General features: G+C 40.7%; 1 protein-coding gene across 2 annotated transcripts in view; it reads right to left on the reverse strand.

The window, feature by feature from the left end:
• LOC122554742 (calcium-activated chloride channel regulator 3A-1-like) overlaps positions 1-12,815 on the reverse strand; it is a 34,874-nt gene extending 22,059 nt beyond the window's left edge. The window contains exons 1-3 of one of the 2 annotated variants that reach the window (XM_043700119.1): positions 12,428-12,815; positions 11,868-12,011; positions 641-791 (exon numbers count right to left, since the gene is read on the reverse strand). In XM_043700119.1, the coding sequence (XP_043556054.1) occupies positions 641-791; positions 11,868-12,011; positions 12,428-12,589 (457 nt within the window). In that variant the 5' untranslated portion in view covers positions 12,590-12,815. The remainder of the gene's footprint in view (positions 1-640; positions 792-11,867; positions 12,012-12,427) is intronic. The other variant, XM_043700120.1, reaches the window with a different exon arrangement.
• Positions 12,816-13,059: the final 244 nt, after the last annotated feature.

The raw sequence follows: 13,059 nt of genomic DNA on the forward strand, positions 1-13,059 counted from the left end.
TTCCTCTGTGTTAGTGGTGCAGTGTTTCTGAGCATGGGATAGAATTGGTTCTCAGAGGATTCAGCTGAAATGTTCAGTGTTCCATTGTCTTGGGGAGAAAGGAGCTAAATAAAAAGGATATTGTCCTTTTTGTAGCATTTCTTTTAATTACTTCACCAAGATTCAATAAGCAAATTTTGTTTTTAAAAGCACCTTATGAATCAGCAATCACAATAAACTGGCGAGAAATTATATACCTCAAATACGGGAAATTTATTGTATTATCATAATCTCTGTGATGACCAAATGGTCAGTTGAGGGTTTGAGTGAGGGTTTTCATGGGAAAAGCTCTCTGCCGGGAAATTTTATTTAAGGCAAAGGTGCAGATAATAAAAGGATTTTTGTAATCCCAATTTTGCCTTTGTCATACCTCGTTGTCATAACAACTCTAGTGTTCATTTTTTCTGAAAGCTTGTGATTTCAAATAAACCTGTTGGACTATAACCTAGTGTTGTGTGACTTCTGACTTTGTCCACCCCAGTCCAACACTGGCACCCCCACCTCATGAGCATCAGCTAGGATCATGTTCACCAACTAAGCAGTCTTAATTTGATGCTTAAAGCATATGCTACTCCGTTCTAACTTAGTTCAGATAATTTACCTTTCGGTCCATAAAATGAAACCAGACTGCTGTCCAGTATGAAGTTTGGTGTGAAGTGAATGTACCGTCCCTTCTCTCCACATCCACCATACTGCAGGGTGTATGGTTCATCTCCATATTTATGGTATGGTTCCGCAATGATCACATCAGCCTAGGAAAAGTCAAATGGATACGACCGTGTAAGAATCTGTTGGTATCTGATATCGTTTGTCATAACTTTGGCTTGTATTATACAAATCTGAACTAAACTTTAACATCTAAAAGTATCATTGACAGTACGATCACAGCTCTTACCTAAGACTAACCTTCTCACTGACATTCAGTTTGGTTCCGCTAGGCCAACTCAGTTCCTAACCTCATTACAGCCTCTGTCCAAACATGGACAAAAGAGCTGAACTCCAGAGAGGAAGTGAAGTTGACTGCTCTTGACATAGAGATTAGTTCTGACCAATCGTATCTTTAAAATTCACTCGCGGGATATGGGTGCCACTGGCTGGCCAGCATTTATTCACTGTCCTTAGGTGCCCTTGAACTAAGTGACTTGTTATGCCATTTCAGAGGGCAGGTGAGGGTCAACCACATTGCTTTGGGGGTCTCGAGTCATATATTGGCCAGACCAGGTAAGGATGGCAGTTTTCCTTACTTTTCCTTTCCAGACAATCAACAATGGCTTCATGGTAATCAGTAGATTCTTAATTCCAATTTAAAAACAGCTAAACTCCATCATCTATCATAGCAGGATTTGAACCTGGGTCCCTTGAACATTAGCTAAGGTTCTGGATTACTAGCCCCACAATAATACCACAAGGCCATTGCTTCCCCATCAACTGGCCTCAAGGAGATTTAGTAGAACTAAGGTCAATGGGAATCAGGGTCAAACACTCCATTGTTTGGAGTTATACTTGGCAAAAAGGAGAAAGTGAGGACTGCAGATGCTGGAGATCAGAGCTGAAAAATGTGTTGCTGGAAAAGTGCAGCAGGTCAGGCAGCATCAAAGGAGCAGGAGAATCAATGTTTCGGGCAGAAAGGAAGATGGCTGTGATTGTTGATTGTCAATCATCTCAGCTCCAGGGTATCACCTCAGGAATTCCCAAGGGCAGTGACCTGAGCCCAACTATCTTCAGTTGCTTGATAAATGGCCTTCCTCCATCATCAGGGGTGATATTCACTGATGATTGCACAATGTTCAGCACCAGTCATAATTCCTCTGATACTGAAGTGTTCTATGTTCAAATGTCATGAGATCTGGACAATGTTCGGTGTTGGACCAATAAAGCGGTAAGTAACATTGATGTCAAATGATTGCCAGGCAATGACCATGCCCAACAATAGAGAATCCAAACATTGCTCTTTGACATTCAATGCTGAATCCCCAACTATGAACATCTTTTGAAGGGGGTAGCTGAACTGGACGAGCTATTCAAATATTGTTGTTCAAGAGTAGGTCTGAGACAGGGGGGCTATGCAAGAAGTAACTCATCTCTTGACTAGTTAGGATTTGGAGGTGCCAGTGTTAAAAATCACACAACACCAGGTTGCAGTCCATCAGGTTTATTCGGAAGCGTTAGCTTTTGGAGCAGTTCTCCTTCATCAGGTGATTGTGGGGTATAAGGTTGTACGACACAGAATTTATAGCAAAAGAATTTTGTGTGATGCCACCGATATGATATATTGAAAAAATCTGGATTGTTTCTTGACCAGTAATGGAAACATCTCTTGACTCATGATAGAATACTCCCCACTTGCCTGGATGAGTTCAACTCCACCAGCATTCAAGAAGCTTGACACTATCCAGGACAAAGCCTTCCACCATCTTTAATATTCACTGTCTTCGTCATTGATGCACAATGGCAACAGTGTGTACCATCTATAAGATACACTATAGTAACTCACCAGGGCTCCTGCAACAGCATCTTTCATACCTGCAACCTCTACAATTTAGAAGGACAAGAATAACACTACCTACAAGTCTTCCTTTATGCCACCCACCATCCTGATTTGGATCTGTATCTCTGTTCCTTCATTGTCGCTGTGTCAAAATCCTGGAAGCTCCTTCCTAACAGCACTGTGCGTGCACCTACCCAGCATCGACTGCAATGCAGTGCACCACCATCTTCTCTAGGGAAATTAGGGGTGGTTAATAAATTCTGGCTTCGTCAGCAATGCCTACTTCCTGCAAAGGAACTGTCATAAAATCTGAGCTATCATGGTTGTGTTAGTTACATGAGTTAGTATGCAGTCATTTGCACTATTGTGTTATTAGTACTGCTGGATATGATTCATAGTCTAAGAGTCTGATAACTTGGCACAGTAAAGGAACAGCCTGTGTATTTTTAATCCCTTCTCTGCCTCGATATTCCCATGGAACAGATACATTCCTGTGCTGGCCCTGAAAATGACCACACCTGTGTTGTCACACACTACACATTTAGAAAAGGATGTGCAGCTAATGTAAACTTAAAAAAACATTATAATCATCGAATGATTAGAGCACAAAAGGAGGCCATTCAGCCTGTCATATCTCTGCTAGCCCTCTGAAAGCATAATTCACTTCCTGGGTCTGCCTACATCAGATGGGCTGCAGCGGTTCAAGACAGTAGAATTAGTCTAGTTCCAGTTCCCTTCAGAAGTAATTATTGAACCTGTTTATTCAAACCTCTCAGGCATCATAACTACCAAAAAATACATTATTCTTTCTCTTCTAGATCACAGCGGGTAAGCTAACCTGACATGACCTCTTCCTTTTAGCCATAACATACCGTACTATAAGTAGTAGTAAGCTGAAGCCTTTCAGTCAACAACTGCTTGTTTCATTCACTGTAAAATCACCACCTGGAGTTGAGGGATCGAGCAGATAATGCGGCTGTCTTGTGGGAGTTTAAGACATCCAAGTTAAAAAATGTCTGTGCACTACACAGACAGTGACTTGCTTTTCAGAGTAACAACTTGCGTTTATATTTATTTTGTAAAGTTTATTCATGGCATGTAGGCACTGCTGGCTACTTTAGCACTTATTGCTTTCTCCTTGACCTGAATGGGCTTATTGATGCCTGTTAAGAGGTCAGTTCAGAGTTTACCACTGAAGATGACAATTAAGAGTTTCCCACATTACAGTGGATCTGAAATTACACGTAGACCAGACCAGGTAAGGGTGATATCAGTGAACGAGAAGGGTTTTGAACAATATTTGACATTTCAGATTTGTTACGATTGGATTTGGAACAAGCTAGACCTTGAATTCTATATTACCAGGCCACTGCCTTCACACATACTTTGAAATTACAACTTTAATGAAGGGGAACATCTCCAGATGCTGCCCAGGAATGTTATTAATCCAAATATGACACAGAGCCAAATGAGATGATCAGGCAGAGAGGTTTAGGGAGAAAATTCCAGAGTTTGTGAACGTTGGCAGCTGAAGGCATAGCTGCAAATGATGAAGTGATTAAAATTGCAGATGCTCAAGAAACCAGACTTGGGCAAGCATTGAAATTTTGACAATTTACGGGGCTGGAGTTGAGAAGAGCTAGACTTTTTGGAGGGATTTAAAAAGAAGGACAGCCTATTTAGCCTCTCCCTATAGCTCAAATGCTCCAACCCTGGCAACATCTGAATAGGCTGGGGGCTGTTTTCCCTGGAGCGTCGGAGACTGAGGGCTGACCTTTTAGAGGTTTACAAAATCATGAGGAACATGGATAGTATAAATAGACAAAGTCTTTTTCCCTGGAGTAGGGGAGTCCTGAACTAGAGGGCATAGAGATGAGAGGGGAAAGATATAAAAGGGATCTAAGGAGTAACCTTTCCATGCAGAGGGTGGTACCTGTATGGAATGAGCTGCCAGAGGAAGTGGTGGAGGCTGGTACAATTACAACATTCAACAGGCATCTGGATGGGTATATGAATAGGAAGGGTTTAGAAGGATATCGGCCAAATGCTGGAAAATGAGTTAGGTTAGGATTCTGGTTGGCATGGATGAGTTGGACCAAAGGGTCTGTTTCAGTACTGTATATCTTTATGACTATGACTATAACTGGAAATTTGAAATGCATGGCCTATGTTTTCTCTTAATAGTGGTTTCTTGTATCATGTGTGGTATCTATGAGGAGTGAAATCATGAAATGCACTCCCAATTAGCGTGTCTCTGTATGGTAGCTTGATTTCATAAAGTGATCCCTTTAGTTATTACATTAAATGTTTTAGGGGGAAGAGGGTTGTAGGATTTGAAGGGCACAAATACTATTTAATAATTGTTGTGAAGATTAATGGCCGTTATAAGTCAAAAGATTCAGCTAGGATTGGAGGGATATCATAAAATAATTCATATTCATATATTGCATTGTGCAGTTCATGTGGCCAAAACTTCGAACCATTTTTACCCTTGACCAAACAACTAAAGATTGAACTGTTCTCCTTTGACCACTAATGAATTTATGGTTATTTTCCCATCATATGTACATGGACTATTCATACTTTTTTGGACAGTTCATTGTTTTTAATAGGATCATATCCTTCCTGGTTTTTGACCATCGAATCTGACCCAGTGAAAACAGTAGCATAGAATGTAGGGCACAGAAAGAGACAATTGGATTCCATTTGTCTACTTCTTTTTATTCATTCATTCATTCACAGGATGTGGGCATTATTGGTTAGGGCAGCACTTAGTACCCAGAGGCCAGTTAAGACTCAATCACATTACTGTGGGTCTGGAGTCACATGTAGGAAAGACCAGGTATGGATGGCAGCTTCCTTCCCTAATGGGCATGAGTGAACGAAATGAGTTTTCTCAATAATTGGGGTCAACATTAGGTGTCTAATTCCAGAATTTTTAAAAGTTGAATTCAAATTCCCTCATCAGCTATAGTCCAAAGATGTGCAGGCTAGGTGGATTGGCCTTGTTACATTACATTACCTATCGTGTCCAGAGATGTGTAGGTGGATTAGCCATGGGGAATGTGAGGTTCCAAGGATGGGATGAGTCTAGATAAGATCTTCTTCAGAGGGCTGAATGGCCTGCTTCCTTGCTATAGGGCTTCTATGACATTACCGTAATGTAGCGAGCTTTTGAACCCAAGTTTTTCAAACATTCCCTCGCTCTCTGGATTAAGAATCAAACAATTAAAATGCTAAGCCATCACCTCCTTATACCTGTACTCATGCTCCACATAAACCTCCTTTATTTAACCCTACTAGCATGATCATCTATTCGTTTTTAGCTTATTTGTTTACCAAGCTTCCCCTTAAATGGATAACAAAATTCACCTCACCCATCCCAGTGATGGTGAGTTTCACATGTCAGGTGGAAGTAACGCACTTGAACTGATTTAATTCTAAGATTGACCACCCTTAATGGAGTCCTCTTGTCATTGGTGTTAGATTTGCTGATTTTTGCTTTTTGATTTTTTGTTCAGTTACTGTGTAATATCTAACACTCAAGCTATTACCCTCACAGTTCCACATTCTCCCTATTCTTTGGGTAACACACTTCCCCTGCAATCTTTACAGTGTATATTACTGACTGTATTTTATTTGTAACACTTGGTTATGGATTTCCCTCCACAAGTTAAAATGCTAATAGAGTCATTGAGTCATAGAGGTATAAAGGGACAGAAACAGACCATCAGTACAGCTCATCCTGCCAACTAGATATCCAATATAAATATAGTCCCATTTGCCAGAACTTGGGCTATATTCCTCTAAACCCTTCCTATTCATATACCCATCCAGATGCCTTTTAAATGTTGCAATTGTACCAACCTCCACCATTTCCTCTGATAGCTCATTCTATACATGCACCACACTCTGCATGAAGAAGTCGTATCTTAGATCCCATTTAAATCTCTCCCCTGTCACATTAAGCCTATGCTTTCTAGGTTTAGACTCCTCCACTCTTGTCTATTTACCCTATCTGTGCCCCCCATGATTTTATAAATCTCTATAAGGTCACCCTTCAGCCTCCGACGCAACAAGAAAAATAGCTCCAGTCTATTCAGCCTCTCTCTATAGCTCAAATCCTCCATCCATGGCAACATCTTGTAAGTCTTTTCTGAATCTTGTCTAGCTTCACAACATCCTTCCTATAGCAGGGTGAACAGAATTGCACACAGCACTCCAAAAGTAGCCTAACCAATGCCCTGTACAGCTGCAATATAACCTCCCAACTTCAACACTCAATGCACTGGCCAGTAAAGGCTAGCATACCAAATACTTTCTTCATTACTCCATTTTCAAGGAACTATGAACCTGCACTCCAAGGACTTTTTGTTGAGCAACACTCCCTAGGATCTTGCCATTTAGCGGAGAGGGCTGCTCATTTTGTCTTTCCAAAATGCAGCACCACACATTTATCTAAATTAAATTCCAGCTGCCACTCCTCAGCCCATTGGCCCATCTTCGCTTTCCACTACACCTCCAATTTTAATGTCATCTGCAAACTTATTAACTATATCTCCTATGTTCACATCCAAATCATTCATACAAATGACAAAACGTAGTGGACACAGCACTAATCCTTGTGGCACATCACTGGTCACAGGCCTCCAGTCTGAAAAGCACTTCTCCATCACCACCCTCTGACTCTTGGAAACAACTTTTAAACATCTACACTGTCAAGGCCCCTCAGAATGTTGTATGTTTCAATAAGAACACACCCATCGTTCTTCTGATCTCTAACCTGTTCTGATCAGTCAGCCCCTTCACCCCAGGAACCTCCCTGGTGAATCTCTTTTGAACTGTGTACAATGCTTATACATCCATGTCAGGCAAGGACCATCTCCAACAAGAAAGAATCTAAACATTGCCCCTTGATATTACAGCCACTGAATCACCTACTATCAATATCCTAGGGTGACCATTTGTCAGAAACTGAACTGGATTATCTATATAAATACTGTGGCTACAAAAGCAAGTCAGTGGCTCAGAATCCGGCAGTCAGTAAGTCCTGACTCCCCCAAAGCCTGTCCACCATCTACAAGCAACAATTCAGGAGAGTGATGCAATGCTCTGAATTTGCCTGGATGGGTGCATCTCTAACAATACTCAAGACACCATCCAGTACAAACCAGTCTGCTTTATTGGCACCAGACCATTCCTTCCACCACCAACAGTGTGTACTATCTAAATGATGCATTGCAGAAGTTCACCAATCGTCCTTAGACAGTTCCTCCAATCCTGAACAACTACGATCCTGAAGGAGAAGGACAGCTGATGTAGGGGAGCACCATCACCTAGAAGTTTCCCTCCAAGCTACTCACCATTCTGACTTGGAAATACATTGCCATACCTTCAATGTCACTGGATCAAATCTCAAAATTCCCTCCCAAATGGCATTGTGGTTCTACTGAACACACATGGACTGCAGCAGTTCAAGGAGACGACTCACCACTAACTTCTCATGAGCAGCTATGGAACGCCAATCACACTGCTGTGGGTGTGGAATGGGTGTGGAGTCACTTGTTGGCCAGGCCAGGTAAGGAGACAGTTTCCATCACTGAAGCTAGAATACAAGAGCAGTGATGTACTGCTGAATCTGCATAAGGCTCTGGTCAGACCGAATTTGAAACACAGAACACCAAGCATTACAACACAGTACAGGCCCTGTGGCTCTCAATGTTCCACCGACTTGTGAAACCAATCTGAAGTCCATCTAACCTACACTATTCTAGCTTCATCCATATGTCTATCCATTGACCATTTAAATGCCCTTAAATTGGCAAGTCTACTACTGTTGCAGGCAGTGCGTTCCATGCCTCTAGTACTCTCTGAGTAAAGAAACTACCTCTGACATCTGTCCTATATCTATCATCCCTCAACTTAAATCTGTCATGGTGGGATTGGAAGCCATGTTCCAGAACATTACTGCATCTCCAGATTAATACTATAGCAATAATATCACAAAGTCATCATCTACACAATACAAATGCCGTGTGCTTCAGATAAAAAGCCATCAGTTTTATATCCTTATTAATTATTCTTGATCTATTTTGTGATGTATTCTTCTGCATATATTTTCTATCCTTTCCTGTCACACTTTGATTATTGTTCACTTGTTAACTACCCGTAACCTTTGCCTTGTTTTGATTTTAAAACTGCCCTTCAAATCTACACTCCCTACAGTAATTAGTTCAATGCTCTGTCTTCCGCTAGTTGCACACTTTGCTGGGATCCTAATCCCAGGGTTAGGGACTGGCAATAAATGCTGGCCTAGCCAGTGACACCCACATCCCACAAGTGAATGAATAAACAATAATTACTTGAGAATTTCTTTCTTTATTTTGGAATGCTTCTTGGTTTTGCATATGGAGTTTATAGATTTGGAGATACTGGTGTTGGACTGGGGTGGACAAAGTTAAAAATCACACAACACCAGGTTATAGTCCAACAGGTTTATTTGGGAACCCTAGCTTTTGGAGTGCTGCTCCTTCATCAGTTATAGAGTTGATTTCACCATGCATGTGAGAGAGGAAAGATTTAAAAGGGATCAAAGGGGCAACTTTTTCAAAGAGAGGGTGGTGTGTGTATGGAATGAGCTGCCAGAGGAAGTGGTAGAGGCTGATACAATTACCACATTGAAACATCATCTGCATGGGTCTATGAATAGGAAGGGTTTAGAGAGATGTGGGCCAAATGCTGGCAAATGGGACTAGATTTATTTAGGATATCTGGTCGGCATGGACGAATTGGACCGAAAGGTCTGTTGCCATTCTGTAAAACTCTATGACTCTATCTGAACAAGGAACCTGAGCTGACAATTGCATGGATGCATGAAGGGAACAGTGTGGTGTTAGATATGGTATTTTATAAAATGGCACATTCTAAACCATCTGCATTACACCAATATCTGCATCATTTGTGCTACCGGTGCACTCAGACTGTATCCCTTCCAGATCTCTCCACTCATGTGGCCCTCCAACAACACCCTCCCCACCCCAGCTTCCTGCCACTATTCCTAAACACCAGAACTACTTTGCAGTCTTCCAAAATCTCAACAGGCTCATTTGCTTTCCAGGATCACACAACTCTTTCATCTGCATTGGTTAATCATTTTGGTTTAGGCTTTCCCAAATTGGCACAAGAGAATCTCAGACTGAAGAAAGGGAAAAACAGTAATGCCATGTAAATAATCATCGATTTGAGGTGTACACGACAAAGCTGACCACTACTTTAAATCTAACATTCTGGTAAAGTTATCATGTTCTGAACAGCCAATGTATTCTTTTTAGACTAGAATGGGCAGGATTGTGAGACTCAATTCCCAAAGCCCCAGTGTTAACTTTAAGAATGCAGTGTCTTGGAAAGGAAAATTATTTTGTTCATCTATTTATTGCAAAGTATAGTCCCAGTTTTACTTCACATGGATAGTATTCCTTGTGAGCTGTTCAGCCATAGATAATTCGGGATGGGACCATTCGCCACAGCAGATTCACCACCGCCGATTAGCCACTGCCCTTTGACCACCGAAGACACTTAGCCACCACCCATTGGCCACTGAAGGCGATTCGCCACTGCAAGTAAGTCATATATTTTGAATATTGGTGGTATATAAAATTGTCGTGATATTGGTTCAGGTAGTGTTTGTGTTGTTTCAGTAACAACTTATTTTCATTACAGGAGAGTTTTTTTTAAGCTTGTATTTCTGGAACAGGAATTTTTAGTATGGAAACAGAAATTATTAGTAAACGTTGAAATAAGAAGTTTTACCACAATGGTTTTATATATATATTTGATAAACTATCCAAGAGTGATTCAAGTATTAAGTTTTGGCGATGTGAACAAAGGGGCCGATGTAATGGACAGATCCACACCAACAGTGGCACTGTGATAAAAACAATTAATGGACACACACATTCTCCTTCCGCGGCATTTGTGTTCAAGTTGCGAAAGTGAAAACATGTTTAAAACGTCGTGCAGAAGAACCGCAGGAAGTACCTAGTGTCCTTATTAACGAATGTGTAGCTGATGTCCCTCAGTCAGTCCTAGCATCTTTACCGACGACAAGCAGCATGAAGAAAATAATTCGCGAAAAAGAAATGATATTAGTTTAGCGCCACCAAACCCTACTGATCTTCAGCATTTGGTGATTCCAATTAGACACAAAATATATAAGCCAGACAATGGAGAAGAAGAAAAATTTATTTTGGTGGATAGTGGTCAAGGAAATAATCGTATAATCATATTTGTTAGGGAATCTTGGATACATCATTTAGCAGAATCCACGTGGTTTGTGGATGGTACATTCAACATAGCCCCTATTTTATTCTCTCAGGTATATTGTATTTTAGCAAAAAGACTTGATGGGGTTCATCCAATATTGTATATACTTCTACCAAATAAGCAGCATTCAATGTATGTATGCATGTTTGAAATGGTGAAGTCCTTGGTACCTAATCCCAGACCACAGTATATCCATTGTGACTTTGAGCAGGAACCTATCAGTGCTATGAGAGAATGTTTTCCTGAAGTTAGAATTAGGGGCTGTTTCTTTCATTTGGCGCAAAGTATCTATAGACATATTGCTGCAGTTGGAGCAACTCATCAGCACAACACCGATCCTGATTATGCTTTAAAAGCACAAATGATAATTGCTTTGGCTTTTGTGCCACTTAGTGACCTTGATAACTACGTAGAAGCACTCGCAGATTTTTTACCTCAAGAACTACAACCAATACTAGACTGGTTTGAATTTAATTATATTGGACTCTACAATAGACGTGGCAGTAGCCGAAGGGCACCTTTGTTTCCCCATGATATGTGATCAGTCTATGAAACAACAATAAACGATGAAGATCACACAAATAATCACGCTGAAGCCGCTCATCGGAGAATTGCTTTTGAACTCAGAGCTCACCACCCAACCTTATGCATTGGAACGTTAATGAAAGTGCAAAAGGGCGTGATTTATGTATGGAACAGCTGATAGCGGGTTACCCACCACAAATAAAGCTAAAAACGTTTCGAGATGCAGACAATAGAATAAAAAAAAATTGTTCTTGATTACGGCGAAAGAGATTGTTTGGAATATCTTAGAGGAATAGTGCATAACTATCCAATGAACTGCTCAAGAAAATCTTTCTCAAATCTCAGATTCTGTGAAAATTGCCTCAGAGTTGCTGCTGCTGCATCAGCAGTGTAAAATAAAAGCCACTTAATTGTAGATGGGCTTTGTGAGGCCCCAGTGGCTGAACAGATGGAGATTACCACTGATCGTTACTCTTCACTACTCAGTCCTTACCTTCTCATAGGATTCAGTTGTCCGTCTCCGAACTGTATGGGAACCAGCTGGCCATGTTATGGGTAACAGGATTTTCACATCTGCGAAATAAACTCGCTCTTTGGTCGCTCGGTGAAGGTAGGAGGAGGCTGCAGTCACTATTTCCTGTAAAACACAAACCCAGTTTTAATATCAAAACCGCTCCATTCATTCATCAAATGGTGAGAGGGAAACAAATACAATAAAAAAAACACAAAGAACCATGGATGCTGAAAATCCGAAACAAAATCAGAAATTCCCAGAAAGACTAAGCAGGTTTGGCAGCATGTGTACAGAGAAAGCCGAGTTAATGTTTCGGGTCCACTGAACCTTCATCAGAACTGAGGAGCAGAAATTCTTCAAGGTAGGTATACATGGAAGAGACGTGGCAGTGAGTTCAGGACCAAAGAAAAAATATATAATATATTCCTTTAAACCCCTCTTCTTGGCAAACCCTGAATTCTAAGCATGAATTTTAACAGTAAAGATCATACAATGAAACAAAATAATTAATTCACCGCAGGCAGCCCTCAATAACTCACCTGAATATTTTGAATCAGCTGTTCATTATGTTGAATGTTTGGGTTAATGGCAATAACGATGTCTCGATATCCATTATTCTCCAGCTTTATTCCGGTACACTTTAGAATAGAACTACACAGAAGATAGCTGAGAACCAAGACAAAGGCTTTTTGGAATCTCATTACTGCTGTGTTCAGATTGGAGCTTGTCAAATTCAAATAATGGTGTCTGCTGTCATAACATATAAATTAAGGCTTTTCTGCACTGACACATGAAAGGTGGTGTCTACTGAAATCCAATAGATTTCGACTGCTGTAAGAATGTCAGCAGCTGTTAAAAAACACCCAGTAATTTTCTTTGTACACCTCAGCTTTAGCAGTGGGAGTCACATTATACTTGTGAGTTGTTCACTGCCTGTTCTCATTGGCATCCAGAAAGATTTAAGAGGGAATTGGCAGCTTTTCCTGTGCTGATGGCAAGATAATGAGTCTTTTTTCACAGAGTTGAGCAAGGATTGTAAATAAATCAGGTGCAACAATTCTGAGATGAGTGACATGGAATTTCTGCCTCAAGCTGTTTCTCACCCGAGATGGTGAAGACCCATTTAGAATCCTCTACTAATATCATTCCTAAACACTATAAGCTGAATCTT

Source organism: Chiloscyllium plagiosum, chromosome 11 (genome assembly GCF_004010195.1).
Source record: "Chiloscyllium plagiosum isolate BGI_BamShark_2017 chromosome 11, ASM401019v2, whole genome shotgun sequence".
NCBI classification, from domain to species: Eukaryota; Metazoa; Chordata; class Chondrichthyes; order Orectolobiformes; family Hemiscylliidae; genus Chiloscyllium; species Chiloscyllium plagiosum.